Below are 16109 nucleotides of genomic sequence, written 5' to 3' on the forward strand. Positions count from 1 at the left end.
TAGTAGTTTACAGTAGTTGGTGTTCCCTCATCCTTCAATAACAAATTGCAAATCTTGCTTTACATCATAAAAGGTTCACAAAACAATATGTAATCAAATATGCATAAACAAGGTCTGTTCCAAAAATCAGTGAGCTCCCCCTCTTCCTAAATAGGCAGCTGCCTTCTAAGGTAGTAATATCCTAAAATAAGGAATTGGAATATAACCGACAGATTAAACATCTATAGAAAAGCAGCTGTGCACAACACAAACAGCTCTCCACTCACAAGTGATTCCAACAGAGTTAGCATGTTGCTAAGCTAAATACAAAATGTGGAGCTTTCTTCTTATATTCATAAAAATGCATAGTACACATATTGAGCAAAACAATCATTAATTATTTTATTATTAATGAAATATGTTTTCATCAATGGTTTGTGGTACTGAATTAATTTTATTAACAATCAAAATTTATCTTTGTCCATCCAGATGGAGGATGGAGAGTTTTTATTTATTTATTTATTTTATTTATTTTTTACATTAAGGTCATAGCAATGGTTTCTGGGATTATTTTTCAATATCAGAATCACATACATGCACATGATAACTTATTACTTAAATGTGAGACACTTTTTCTTTTCTTTACAATTTCTTTTTCTTTTTTTTGATCCAGAAACAGTACAATTTTGGCAAACGTTTGCCATAACATAATTGTTATGACATAACATAATATATAACTTCATATGCCAGCTAGCATCTTCTTGTGATGTTTAGGATTAATAATATATATTTGCTTTCTATTACCTCATTGTAACTTATTCATAGATCGTTATTTTGGCAAGTGAAATTGGACTTTTCATGATATGACCACTTTTTGATGACATAAATTTGCCTGAATCTATGCACTAATACTGAGCCTAAAGAGAGACTATCCGAGCAATCAAACAGTGTGTGTGGATCTGGGGGCGATAGAACAAGCCAAACTGTTCAAATATGTACGACTAAGCATGGACTGGGTGAGATTTGAGCTCTCTCGACAGCAAAGCCAACAATTTCTGAGAATGTGTTTGTTTGCTGTCAAGGTCAGGGCCACTAATCAATGTCAGTCTCTTTCAACATTTCCCTTGGAAAACGATCCGAAGAGGAGTTTGGACAGTTACGTATACCCTTAGCTGTGGTTTCTGTGCAGCAGTGAGCTATCAAGAGATTAAAAATAGTTTTATTTTGCTGGTGCATACATGCACCTTCCTGACCATCTATAACCTACAGAAGACTCTTACAAAACAAACCTCGCTCATTATTATCTTAAGCGTAATGCTGATTGCAAGTGCAGTTGTGAACCAGGAACCTCCCAGAAAGCTGGAGGCACCGCAAAGGGTCAGTTAGAGGGCAGGCCGAGCTACTTAACATTGTATTGCAACCTAGGCTCATTGGAAATATGTCCCAGTGGCAACATTTCAATAAAAAAATAAAATATAATAAATAATATATATATAGGTCTATTTCTAGGCCATTTATAAAATAAGAAAATTGATTACATTACAACTTTTTTTTCAGCTGAAGCACAAGATTCTCTTTGGACCATTCACAATCAGGTTACAAGCATCAGGTGTTCACTTCCATCCGACTTGGGGGACAGAGACATCTGCATTGTACAGTAAAGTTTGACAGATGTTGACTAGAGAAACGGTTAGTGAAATACAGTGATTACACATCACAAAAGTCTTGAAAACAAGAAAAACAAGACTGAAAAAGACCTCATACGGCCTTTGTAAATTCCACTGCCTTAAAAGTGAAACATATAAAATACTAGTAAATCCATAAATTCTCAGTGAGTGTGTTATGCTGAAAGAAAGAAAGAAAGAAACTTTCTAGAACCAGTGGTGTCAGACATTTAGACCCCACTGTGTATTTCAATCTAATCCAGTACAGAAGGAGCTGTCTTAAGTCAGACATTCTGTTTGTGGCCAATTGCATCTCTGTAAACAACAAGCTCAAGAAGCTTCATTTTGAATTCAACTGTTGTAAACATGCCAATAAAATGGAGAGAAGGTGACATTGTGCATTGTCTAAAACATTGATTTCCCTTCTCCCTTTGACAGTTTTGCAGGGATCCGACTCCCATAGTTTGCTTTGAAAAAAAAAAAAAAAAAACAAACAAACAAAAAAAAACATATACTTTAGAGTATACTTGTTTGATAAGTATGTTGTTCACTATATGTTCTCCAGGTAAGCCAGCTGTACCCCTCGAAGGAGAATGATCGGTGTTGTCTCATGTGAGGGCATTCATTTTAAGCACCCTTCTCTAACAGTACAGTATATCATAGGTTGAGTGATGGTGTCTCTCACATAGAGTGGATGAAACCCGATTTAAAAGAAAGGGGAAATCCAATGCTATCTTTGAGATTTTTTATTGAATATGATGAAGTTAGAGGTTTTGAAGGCAAAAATTATTCATACTACAAAAAGAGTTTCCAACACAGCAACATTTTGTTATTTACATTAAACAATGTAAAAAAAGAAAAAAGGTAAGACTTCTTATTTTTGATCATCATCATCAGGAAGAAAGAAAGAAAGAAAGAAAGAAAGAAAGAAAGAAAGAAAGAAAGAAAGAAAGAAAGAAAAAGATTAAGATGTGAAGACCTTTTTGATCAACCGTTTGAGTAGACAGTCATATCAATAAAATGGTAATTGACAAGTTTCTTTTTTTTTAAATCTAAATCCCATCAACCAGCAGACATGCACACACACACAATTTAGGTATTGGAAACCTGTGACACTGAAGTCCAAAACTTGGTTGCATCACTGAATGTAGAGCAACAGCTAATCACTAGCGATTATGTTCACAGAACGGGGGTGGAAACGGGTAAATATTTAAAGATTTACTCAACTGATATCTGAAGGACTATAAATTGACTCCATTCCATCCGAGCAGTCTCCCGTCAAGAGGACTTTGATGGTAAGTGACAGTAATTGTTTCTCCAGAAGTGCCGTGATTGAACTGAATTACTGTAGAACCAGAAAAAGTGAAATTGCTACTGTGTGTAATGCAAAATCTAAGATTTGTGTCACACATTTCAAGATCTGTTTGTGAAACTCTGTACCCTCTGGTCATAAAACACAGGTGAAAAAATGTGGGGAAAGATTTATTACAGTGTGTTCGCTGCCCTGCTGGTAGCAATGGCCTGGGCTGCACCCCACGATGACCATGACCACGAAGGCCACACAGCTGATCACTACCACCATCTCCACCACGGGAAGGATGAAGCCCACCCACACCATGATGGGGAGCATGGCTGCTCTCTGCTTGCTCAACACAACGCTGACTTCGCCTTCTCCCTCTACAAGAAACTTGCATTACATCCTGATGCCGAGGGCAAGAATATTTTCTTCTCCCCAGTCAGTATCTCAATGGCTTTGAGCATGCTTGCTGTAGGTGCCAAGGGCAGCACGCTTTCACAGATATACAGCAGTTTGGGTTACAGTGAGTTGCAGGCTTCACAGGTCAATGAGGGTTATGAACACTTGATTCACATGCTGGGCCACAGTCAAGAAGCTATGCAGCTGGAGACAGGCGCTGGTGTGGCCGTCAGAGAAGACTTCAAAGTGGTTGACCAGTTCCTGAAGGACGTTCAGCACTACTATAAGAGCGAAGCCTTCAAGGTTGACTTCTCCAAGCCTGAAATTGCTGCAGAAGAGATTAACAAGTTCATCGCCAAGAAAACCCATGACAAGATAACCAATATGGTGAAGGACCTGGACGCCAATACAGTGATGATGCTGATCAACTATATGTACTTTAGAGGTAAAAAAACCCCCACCTTATCTTTCATTTAATGATATTCATGAAATGAATCTTGGTTTGATGTTGGTCGATGCTGACCTGAAGTTCTTCCAATTTGTCCTGATAGGGAAGTGGGATAAACCATTTGATGCACAACTGACCCACAAAGCTGACTTCAAAGTGGACAAGGACACCACCGTGCAAGTTGATATGATGAAAAGAACCGGTCGCTATGAAATCTATCAAGACCCTGTCAACCAAACTACTGTCATGATGGTGCCCTACAAAGGCAATACCTCCATGATGATTGTTCTTCCTGAGGAAGAGAAGATGAAGGAGGTTGAAGAATCCATCAGCAGACACCATCTTAAGAGCTGGCATGATAAACTCTTCAGAAGGTAGTAAACTATTTAAATCCATGTATTGGTTGACCTCTGACCACCTTGAAAATGACCCATACAACATAGTATCTGTCATACAACATTTGACTTTTCTGCCCTGCAGCTCTGTTGACCTGTTTATGCCCAAGTTCTCAATCTCTGCAACTTCCGAACTGAAAGGCATTCTGCAGGACATGGGAGTGACTGATGCATTCAGTGACGCAGCAGATCTTTCTGGGATGACAGAAGAGGTCAAAGTCAAGGTGTCACGGGTACGTGTACTTGTTAACTTGTGTAGCACCACTGATGGTTGCTAGACCTTAAGATTCAGAAAAAACTCTACTAAGTGATGTTAACCTTTTGGGCCCAATCTCCAGGTTGTCCATAAGGCAGTCCTCAGCGTGGATGAGAAGGGCACAGAGGCAGCGGCTGCAACCACAATAGAAATCATGCCTATGTCCCTGCCAGACTCTGTGATACTCAACCGACCTTTCTTGGTACTGATTGTAGAGGACACCACCAAGAGCATCCTCTTCATGGGCAAGATCACCAATCCAACAGTGTGAGGTCCAACTCCAAAAAGAACTTGCTGGCAGTCTGTATAAGGCTACTAATCATTATGTAGATCTCCTCATTGTAAACTGCAATAAACTGGTTTGATTGAACTCTTATAGCAAGAGTTTGAGTGTATCAGTGGTGGTAGTGACTTCTGTAACGCTTTCTGTTGTTGTCTCAGTGCTACTCCTCAGTAGTTATGCAAATTAATGACAGACATTTTGGTTTGCAAAACTGATCTTTTCCTGAAAGGCTTCATCTAGTCCCTGGAGCACAGTTGAGAGATACTGGACTTCACAGAATGCTCAGAAGGCAGTATGTCGTGATTGGGGTCTAGAACCCTAAGTAAATTATAGAAAGAATGATGCAAAATCCTAAAACTTTATTTCTAGTTTTTGGTTCCCAGATTTTCAAAGTGGTCTCAAACATTGGACTCAACATTGGACTCAACACTCAACATTGGAGTTCAAATGCATTGAGATAAAACAACACCATATAAATATATATGATTTTTTGAATCTCAAACCTTAAAAAAAAAAAAAAAATGCATAAATAGATATAATAATCCAAATTTTTAAACTTCACAAAAAAATAAAAACCAGAAGGCTGGCAGCAATTTATGTTTGTCTCCAAATAAGCTACTCTAAGGGTTTTAGGTTGCACAACAGAGGAAAGGATGATATAACCTCTGGTTCATTCCCCTCTCTGGCCTTTAACCTTATGATAGAGCCACTGCTCCAGGATAGTGTGCTCAATCAATAACACGTCCTCCATAAATCCCACACATCAGGCTGAGGCACGTGTGTTTCTTCTAAGATATCAAAAGTGCAAATAAATTAACATGCAAATAAAATGAAACCCTTCATGAGATATACAGTCAGGAAATAGATCACATCAGGATGATTCCCATTCCAAGATAACACTGGCAAATGCTCTGGATCATATGGCAGTTTCTCACATGTTTCTGCTCAATCCTGATATCATCATGTGCTTGTGACTTCTTTCAAGGGCAGAATCATGACTGGTAGGTGTGGATAAGGCTTTTTTTCTGTTCAGCAGAAAATAAGACACTTTGAAGAATGTGGGTAATCAAACAGTTGATGGCCCCCATTGACTTCTATAGTAAAGGGGAAAATAATACTATGGAACATGGGCCATCAACTTTTCAGTTTTCCACATTCTTCAAAATATCTGTTTTTGTGAGTACAGTGAAGACGCAGGCCTGGAGGCCCAACTTTACACTCAGACATGCACGCTCAGAGCAGCACTTCCAGAACTATCGTTTTTTTTTTTTTTTTTTCAGAAAGTGCCTCCTGCTGTTTGGATGAACATTTGTTTTGTAGCATTAACATAATAATTCGTCCCCTTGGAATTATATCTCACAATTTTGTCAAAATTTAGTTATTCCAATATTATTATTCTGTGACAACGGAATTTTACAGCTTGCTTTTATTTTCTGTGTTATTATACCATTCTGGGATACTTAACATGTTTTCTAGCAAAATAAAGAAAACGTTAAAGTAGAAAAGTTAAAATAAAATGTATAATATATAATAAAATTATTATATTTTAGAACTATGTAGGTCTACTGTACATATTACTGTATTAACTACTATTATTATAAACTAATGTTACTACTACATTCACTATTAGTAGTAGTAGTATGTGTAAGAAAAATAATATTGCATGTTCTTTTTTTATTGTAGACTACTTTACAAATTTCAAAAACAAAGTGCTACCACAGACAATAAAATCTGTGTAAGAATTATTAATAAGTTCTGTAATAATTACAAATAAGATCTTTAGAGTAAAACATGGCCTTGAGTTTATTTTTATCATAATATCAAGTAATCTGCGTAGAATTGACAATATGAGCTCTGTTGTCACGCCCCTGGACTCATCAGGTTGTGTTTTCCCTCCATGGGTTCCATGTCCCATGTTAATTGTTTCATTCCTAGCACCTGTGTTGTCCCAATCATCCTGTCTTTATAAGCCTTGTCCTTTCATTTTTGTTTTTTTCGATTCTACCAGTTCCATATGTGTGTCTTCCTTCTGTTCTCCCTGTTGGATTTATTCCTGTTTAGGATTAATAAAGACTATTTTGATTATCGTCGGCTCCGTGTTCCTTTCGACACAGTAGTGTGACAGAAGACCCCAGTTTATTCCATTTGTCTACCCTCCATTTGTTTTCCGGATTTCCTCAGTCTTTTATTTCTGTTGTGTGCCCTTATGGATCCCTTCTTCGCCCAAATTTATCTGCCTCCTGCTGGAGCAGGGGGGAAATTAGCTAGAGGGTCATACCAGTTTCTGGCTGTGGCTAGGGTGACCACCTGCTAATAAGCCCAATGGGGGAAAAGGGGTATGTTTCTGAGGGACAATGTGGGACACCTTGCGCGGCGGTGCCCCCATCCCATGGGCAGACTCACTGATAGTGGTTTAATGCCCTATTCCCCTAAACATGTGTAATTGCTGATGTATGCTCATGACAGAATTGACAGATGCACTTCCACTTACGATTTACTTTAGCCATTTTATTTATTTTTCATTACAATTTATTCACTTTAAATAAATTATAATATAAAATTATAGGATTAAAATTAATTGTAGTTGCTCAACACCACAGGAACAGTTAAAAAAAAAAAAAGTCTAACATCACAACTCAAGGGAAGGGAATTCACTCATTCACTAATCCCTATATAGTGTATGGCAGTTGAGTTCACTATATCAGGAAGGAGTGAACAAATAAATAAGTGAACGGATTCGGACAGTGACGTACAGCCTACACTGCGCGTGAGACTTGGAGCTGTTGCAAAAACATTGCCATGTGTACTTTTATACTACATGTACCTAATTTTAGAAAAGAATACTAATAGCAATAATACTCAAAATGACTTTATATTGCAGTTATACATACCACCCACGTCAGCTTTGTGGTTTCATCGATGGTATATAATAAATAAATAAAATGTTTAATGTTTTTATTTTCATAATCATTAAATGCTATTAAGATAACGTACTGAGAACAAAAATAAGCACATAAACGTTCATAATTATGTATTTATTACTTTTAGTATCTTGACACTTGCTAAAGCAGCATTTTGAGCTCAGATAAGATGGTTGTTGAGCGTCCTCAGACCACCGTTAATTTTACATCGGAATACACTACCTGTTATTAACGGAAAAATGTAAATTATCCACCAAATTATAATCATTTTTGTAAGTTAACAACGATGCCACCTCAGTAAATTAGTCAAATATTAAACTGAGTTATTGCCTACATAACATATTTTAATATAAACAATGTAAGAAAAATGTTAAAACAGAAATAATAAAGATGTAAACTTCATCTCTAATTCAAACTCGCTCGCTCTCAACCAACTTTTTTTGAGCAAGCATTGATTATGCGTGACACAGTCTCATTTTGTGGGACGCATGAATTGGGCTTCAAACGCTGTGCGCGCACGCGCTACGTGGGACGGTTGGTCACCCTAGCTGTGGCCCATCTCACCACCTATCTGGACGACACGCTCTTCACGTTCTATGACGCCAGCCTCAACACCGCGTGCAAAGTGCCATCATCCGAAGATGGCCCTCGAGGGGTATTCGCCGCAATTGTGGAGTGGACACTGGCGAAAAATGGAGCTTGTCCCCTTGGATCCACCCTTGTCCCCCGGATCCTCGGTATCCCCCTGGCTCGTTGGCTCTCCATCTTCGCCTTAGACCTATCTTTCATGGCTCCTCCCACCGTCGGCTCCATCATGGCCCGTAATTATGGCTGTGGCCTGGGTCCAGCTGGTCTCCTCCTGCTTCAAGCTCCTCCTGTCTCCTCCCTGGCTCCTCCCTCCAGGCCCCGTCTCCCGGGGGTCCGTCCTCCGCCGCAACTGCCTCCTTGCTCAACCCCTCCATGTTCCATGGTGTTGGATTAATATCAATCAATCAAACCTCTGCCCACCATTCATGTGACTCCCTCCGCTGCCACAGCTTTGCCCACAAATCATGTGACTTCCTCCACTGCCACTACTCTGCCAACCACTTCTAGCAATTATAGGACCTTAAAAAAAATGGTGGAAAAAAAACAAAAAACAAAAAGTAACTAAAGAAATGTAATTTGATACCATAAAAATTTATAAGACATATAGAATGCAAACACACCCCAAAAATGACGGACATTACTTCCTCATCCCATCTTGACAGTGAGTGCATATACCCCCAGAATGGAGTCTATATGGTCCGCAAAAGTAAGCTTGGAGCTTCTACACCACTCAGTGTGCACAATAAAATATGGGGGCAACAACATCGTGTTTCATGTGAATTAAATGAATGCCGGTCTAATATGGAGTTGGCTTGGAGAAGTGGACTGCTGTCATGAAAGTGTGTTCACCTCCGGTCAGTTTCATACTGCAAAACCTTTTTTAACCTCACTTCACTCACAGAAGAATGTTTAAAAGAAATGGTTACAAGCAAGTGGTTTGGGCAGGACAAAATAAAACAGTGTTGATCATCAAAAACTAGCCCAAGAAGAAAATGCACCACTGTCAGTTGAATCCAAGATTGAAGTCTCACCATCAAAAAGATTCATATTGGTCTACGAGCCTAATATATCATATTATATATATATATACCTACATGTCATAATGGATAGTCATCACATAAATAAGAATTAGGCTATTTGCTCACACACGAAGAGCTCTGTTTCATCTCGGAGTTGCGTTCTTGTCTTTGCGCTTGCCAAATTCTGCTGTGTAAATAGCAAATCCGTCATAGCACGAGCGCTACTGGCTCTTAAAGGGAATGGAAGATGAGACTCTGATTGGTTTATTGCACGTTACACCCACAAAACACCCACTACTCATTAAGAAAATAGGGACAACCTGTTTAGACCATGCACCTGGGCGCGCTGACCATTCTTCCGTAGTTAAAATAGCAAAAAGAGCATTTGGACACACCCTGAGTGCACCTGCACCTAACTCTAACCCTAACCCTAACCCTAACCTAGCCTAACCCTAACCCTAACCCTAACCCGTGCACTTTACACTTTGCATTTAGATTGTTAAAATAGGGCCCATGGTGTCATATGACAAAGGGGCATATCTTTCAATGAAGAATTCAGGCTACAGCAATGGAGAATAAACAAAAACAAAAACAAACCTTGTTCATGTCATTGTCAACAGTTTATTTTCATTCCTGTAGGGCAAGGACACATACATTGAATACTTTTATGTTGTCCCTGTATGGAAAAGAACTCCTCACAACATTGTTACTGGGTTACCGGTGAGTGTATGTACTATATTTACTGTGTGGGAGGACATAACAGTCCTGATCGATTCTAAGAAGATGCAGACATAAAATACCTGTTAGACTTTCTAGCATGGACGAATGCAAATGGACCAGAACACTTTGTTGTCTGTGTAACAAAATATTTAAATGTCTAGTGAATATATTGATTGTTATTGCAATATGTGTGTTTCTAAAATCAAACACCTAAATATCTTGGAAGAAGCAATAAGGTACGCTACTTTCCTAAAGCCGTTTCTTGCACTTCTGTCTATGTTCATCAAGCCTTTTTTATACATGGTGTTCTCAAGTTGAGGTGAGCTGTCATTGTCAATATTACTGCCAATATGTTTTGTCTTACCAAGTTGATCATGGGACATGGACTGAAAAGACTGGATATGATTTTCCGGTGAGAAATCAACTTAAAGGGGTCATATGATCCTGCAAAAAAAAATAATATTATTTTGCATATTTGGTATAATGCAATGTGATTATGCAGAATAACTCTGGATATTGGTTTATTTCTCGTCAGAGGCATTGTAAGGCACGTTTATAAACCGAATAACCTAAGTAATTTGTGGATTGGTGCTTACTGAAGATGCGAACCATTTCAAATGAGTTCAATTTGGTTAACTGGTTTGACCAGTTCACTAAGAAGATCCGGTTAAATAAAAAGATTTGTTTTGCAAACCGGACATCAAATTTTTTTACACATTGCTTTGCGTTGCTTATCGCGCTGCGTAAACATAAAACCATGTCTGCATTTGTGATCTGAGAAACAACAAACAAGCCTACACTGTTCAAAACTCTCGTTTGTATCATCATTGGCAAATTATTAAAATTAATACTACGGGCCATTGAATGATTGAGTCTGATTGCCTGACGAACGTTCTGAGGTGTGCAATTATTTTCTGGTAAATGCACGGCGAACATCCTTCAAGACAGCTCTCCTGACCGCATTACAGTAACATATCACTTCACACAGTAAAGATGTGATAACTGAAATAAAAAAAAACAACAACAAAAAAAAAAACAACAACAACATGACATGATTTTATACTAACTTCAGTAACTTCATTAATAACTGCATTAGAATGCTATCAACGGCTCATGCTGCCATGATGATTTAAGTACAAAACCTGGACAAATTCCTTTAAATATATATCATCTGATCGATGTCTTGAGGTGTGGTAACGTAGTATAAGCGGAATAATCCCTTCGCTTCATGGACGCATTACCTCCTAGGGTGTGCATTATTTTTCTAATAATCCAATGGCCAGTCATCAATTATTCCTTACATAAATAATGTACTTACAGGCTTACAGTCAGAAGTGACAGACTTGTTCTTGCAGCGTTTGAACTGCCCAGCCTTATAGAAACAGCCATTGCGCCACAGATGCATTGCAGGCTACTGGTTCAGGAAACAGTCCTCTTCCTCCATAAAATGCGCAGCACACATCTGAATATTTGGTTTGGACTGTTCTGGAACAGTGTTGAAATACAACTTAACCCTTATGCGTTGTTGGGGACGTTTTCGTCCACTAAAGTTGAGTCTTATTTTGGCCACAACGTTCTCTGTGTTTGAGCTAATAGAATGATTTTTGGTGAAAAAAATCTTATTTTTACCCATATTTTGGGAAAATGCTTTGAAAATTTCCAAAAACTCAATGGTACACTCTGGGCAAATTCACTACCCTTTGGATATGTTCGGGATGAAAACATCCACTAAATTAAACTGCTGTAAAAATGTATCAGATAAATATTTTTTTACATTTTTTTTTTTTTTTTTTGCATAAATCTATTAAAGCTCCAGTATGCGAATAACAATAACAAAGGCGAAGACGTGTTGTTTATGTGCTCAAACCAATCGTTCTAAAAGAAAATTTGAACGAACATTTGAAACTAATGACTAAATATATTTTTAACAACACACATCCCATTGTATTTAATTGTACTGCCATAATCTCGGTCACCACACGTGATAAAAATCCTTACCTTACTTCAAAGAGCAATATAACTTTGTTTATAAGTGCTATTATTGACAGTTGCGTGTGTTGCAGGGAAACACAGATACATCCTCACTGGAATTATCAAATCCAGATGAGACCTGGACCATCTTTACTGTAACTATTACGTTACTTGTACAATAACAAAATAAATAATTGATTTGCTTACCTGTCTATCAATACACTCGCGAGAGCAGAGTCTCTGTCAAGTCCAAGATTTCCGCGCAGCTCTCTCCATCTCGTAAACGCCTGGCCGATATTTATCCTAGTTTTATTCCTCCGTTTATCACACAGTCTGCGTGTATCGGAATATGGACGTTTATGTTTTACTGGCACCTCAATACTCGCAAAAGAGTAATCGTGATCCATAACAACGACAACCAAACCATACGCGCGGCTATAACATAACCACCACTTCCGCATTTGACCATGTGATATTCCAGTGTGGTGGAACATCACATGGTCTACACTGAAAAAAAAAGTATAGAGCGGACATTGCGTCACTGAGTGGCGATATTTCTTTTCCGGGACGGCCAGTTATTTAAAATCGGAATTTCTCTGAAATAGAAAATCTTTGGAGACTTTTGAGATATTGTAAGTACACAACTGGAGGAAATATATCACACTGTGCAAGTTATTTTCGGAAATTTTATTACAAAATTCGTCCATATTGGAGCTTTAATCAACCTCAGTCCTGATCAAAACTCCCAAATGTTTAAAATAAAATCCAAGATTTTAACTCTTTAATTACCAAGTTCATAAATGATTTGAAAAAAAAAAAATGACAAAATTACATGTTTTCAATGTAGCAGAAATGAGTCAAATCAGACAAATCAAAGAGTCTATCAGAGCTGTGTGCATTGAAACATGAGCTGAATTCCTCAGGAAGTCATAAATCAGTTCTAGTGCCACAAGAACCAAGCAAGATAACCAACCAACCAACTTGTTCACACAACAGCTTTCAACATTAACACCAATATAACAATTATTGACAATTTTAATTCGAAGAAGAGATTGTCAAATTTATTGTTCGTGATTGAAATGCAACGCTGGACATCACATGTAAACCCAGGAGATCAAGTTAAATACTTGCATTGACTTCCCCCCACCCAGAAGAACCAGACTGAAATTCCTAAGGGGGAAGGGCTTTAAACCTTTGTCTTCACAGAAAAGTCCTTTGCCAGAGAATGGCAAAGAAACCCTTTTTATACATTATATATGGACCATAATGAACTCAAAAAAGACTCATGAATGAACCATTCCATTGCTTAACTCCATATTCATTTACGTGTAACCCACACATTTGACTATCATGTATAATCACTTATTGTGTATGTCTTTTGATAACTATAGGATACCTAGTCATGTCTAGTATTGAAATAATCGCATTTTCTTGCTTGATATTGTCCTGACAATCATTTATTTGTAAAATATATCATAATCATGTTATAGGAATCATGTCCAAAATTAGACCCTGTGAGGCAAGAACCACATGCTTGGTAAGATAAACAAATGATTTATGATACCCACCCCAAGAACATATCTGATTGGTCAAGGCAACATTTGAGGGGTGGCCAACAAGGAAGTTTTAAATACTTTGGATCCCATGAAATTTTGCTTTTAGTCGGCTTTTAGTTCTAGTCTAGCTGCTGCTATTAGCCATGTCGGCTTTTAGTCTAGCATTGCTTGTGCTATCAGTCATGCGGGCTTTTAGTCTGCTTTTAGTTCCAGCCTTGCTCGTGCTATCAGTCATGCCTGCTCTTAGCTTGTAGCTTTGCTACCTAGCTTTAGCTTGTAGCATCTAGCCATGTGGTTAGTCATCATGGTTCTTTGAGCGCGGTTCCAGCGTGCCTGCCTGCTGCTACTATGCCACGATGAGAAAGAAAACAACCTAGTCTCGTCAAACTTTATTTCTTTTCTTTTCCGTTTGAGAGTTTCGTGTTCTGAGTTAAGTTTTGTAACGTCCATTCAACTTCAACCAGCGAACACGACTCTGCACTTTCAGCCAACGCCCAACCACGGGCTTCCCAAGACGTCACTTCAGCCACTACTGAACTTCCAGCCAATCAGCGACACCGGGATACCCCTTTCAACTGGAGTCCCTTTCACAGCAAACGAAGGCAACGTATTCCCAGATATTTGTGGTGCTGGTGTATCTAATATAATTTTAACCCCATTGAGGAACTCAATGCGAGCGCTAATTACGTGATTGATGGTTGTTCATGTCTATGCAATTTAACGTATTGCTGTAAACTTGGGATTCCATATTTCCATTCTCTTAAACTCATCTTTCCCTAACTTTCGACCTTCCTGCAACTTGTGTGAATGTGTGTGTGCGTGCGTTTATGTGTTAGATTAGTTTATATGTCTTAGATTTATCTAATAAAGCCTTATTCATATTGAAAAGAGAAGTATCTTGTGTTTTGTGCTTACAAGTTAATGTCTTAAACTGTCGATCTTGTTACTGTGCTAATTGATAGTGTTTTCACTATAGTTTGGATATTAGTATCCAGCGCAGATTTGATGTTAAACGGCTCGTTCACTGAACCGCAGGCGCGTCTCCGTGAGCAGCCGTGAAACAGTGATTCTGTTCAAATTCCCTTTAAAATCTTAAATGATTCCCTTTGAGCTAAATTGACCTGTTTCCCTTACACAATATAAAAAGTGATTGTGGACAGGATAACTTTTATCACAGTTTTGGGCATGTCAAAGCTTAGTAACAAGAATGGCTATGATGCATTGTTAGCTTTTGTGCAGCATTAGATTTAAATTTTTACTCCCTCATTTGTTGTTGGTGGCTGTTTTTGCCCCATTGACTTCCATTATAATGACATTTTTTGATTGCAAAGCCATGACACCATATAATCATGCATTCTTGATTGTTTGTGGTTTGCAATCTATCAGCAATTGAATTTAGGTTAGGTAGTTTTATCTAATCAGGTTGGATAATCTTCCAAACAGCAGGTAGCACTGTCTGAAAAAAAAATAAAAAAATAACCCAGATAGTTCTGGCAGTGCTGGTCTGATCATACAGGTCTGACCGGGCCTACAGCTTCTTAATGTTGTTTTTTGTGCTCAGCAAAAGAAAGAAATCCTTACAGGTTTGGAACAACTTGAGAGAAAATTTAAATTTAAATTTCTTCATAAATCGTCTGTTTTGTTCATTTTAAAAGTTGACGTGGCAAAATTATAACCTTCGCTCAAAATATACATTTAATATCGCATCTAATATATTAAGACATATATGATGTGGCCTTGAAAGTGTTCTGCACAGATGGAATGACTGCTTCATTTTGTGCACAACTTGCTTGCTGGACTATAAACATTGCTTTATTTGGTATTCTTGTGTGCAGGAACTGACAACAAACACCTCTGCCTGCATAACTTCAGAGACAACACACACTACTGATATCTGTTTAACTGCATCTAAAACTCCATTACTCTGTCTAGCCAAGACCTTTAGCCATTATCATGCTTCACTATGCATCCCTCACCCATTAAAAGCTGCTTAAATTAAACAGCAGCGCTCATCGATCAGATTTTTTTCATTCACAAGGTGGCACTGTTGATTCTCTGTCCGAATATTAAGAGAAAGGCTGTGAGTGAGCGTGAGAGAGAGAAAATGAGTGAACACCCTGGTCTCCCAGCACAGCAGATGCTAATTTTCTTTCAGTTGGCTATTGAGCGCCAAGAAAAGCAGCCAAGCCTCCCAAATTCACTGGCCATTTAACACTACTAATGACTTTCATGCTCAGTAAGGCCACACACAACTGTGGCATTCACTTCGAGACAGACCCTTTCCACTAAATCTACGAAATGGGACACGAGTTTAGAGACAAGGCAGGTGAACGCTCGATGCTGGCAGATCTACGGATAGGCAAGGGCCGTGGCCCTGGGGTGGATGGTAGCAGAGTTAATTGAAACTAAATGGATTCTGTGGGCATGCTATGAATTACCAGCAGGCAGAGTCACAGACGGGTGATAGAGGTGATGATAGACATCATGGCCACAACAGGACACCAGCAAACACACCAAACAAATGAAGCCCAGAATGATTTTATTAATGACATGTAGCTACATCAACGAGAAACGCTTCTAAACAATATCACATGTGCTGATTACTGGTGGCGA

General features: G+C 38.5%; 1 protein-coding gene across 1 annotated transcript; it reads left to right on the forward strand.

The window, feature by feature from the left end:
• The first annotated feature begins 2817 nt into the window (after positions 1-2817).
• LOC127938945 (alpha-1-antitrypsin homolog) lies at positions 2818-4833 on the forward strand. The gene is made up of 5 exons (XM_052535873.1): positions 2818-2938; positions 3104-3784; positions 3891-4161; positions 4268-4415; positions 4521-4833. The coding sequence occupies exons 2-5, from the start codon at positions 3112-3114 to the stop codon at positions 4707-4709; spliced, it is 1281 nt and encodes a 426-aa protein (XP_052391833.1). The 5' UTR covers positions 2818-2938; positions 3104-3111; the 3' UTR covers positions 4710-4833.
• Positions 4834-16109: the final 11276 nt, after the last annotated feature.

This window comes from Carassius gibelio, chromosome A20 (assembly GCF_023724105.1).
Source record: "Carassius gibelio isolate Cgi1373 ecotype wild population from Czech Republic chromosome A20, carGib1.2-hapl.c, whole genome shotgun sequence".
NCBI lineage: Eukaryota > Metazoa > Chordata > Actinopteri > Cypriniformes > Cyprinidae > Carassius > Carassius gibelio.

Excerpts from the sequence above, each read along its gene's own strand:
- LOC127938945 (XM_052535873.1), top strand. The coding sequence starts at position 3,112 with ATGTGGGGAAAGATTTATTACAGTGTGTTCGCTGCCCTGCTGGTAGCA. Across the intron at positions 3,785-3,890 it reads CAACTATATGTACTTTAGAG|GGAAGTGGGATAAACCATTT; the intron begins GTAAAAAAACCC and ends TTGTCCTGATAG. Across the intron at positions 4,162-4,267 it reads CATGATAAACTCTTCAGAAG|CTCTGTTGACCTGTTTATGC; the intron begins GTAGTAAACTAT and ends TCTGCCCTGCAG.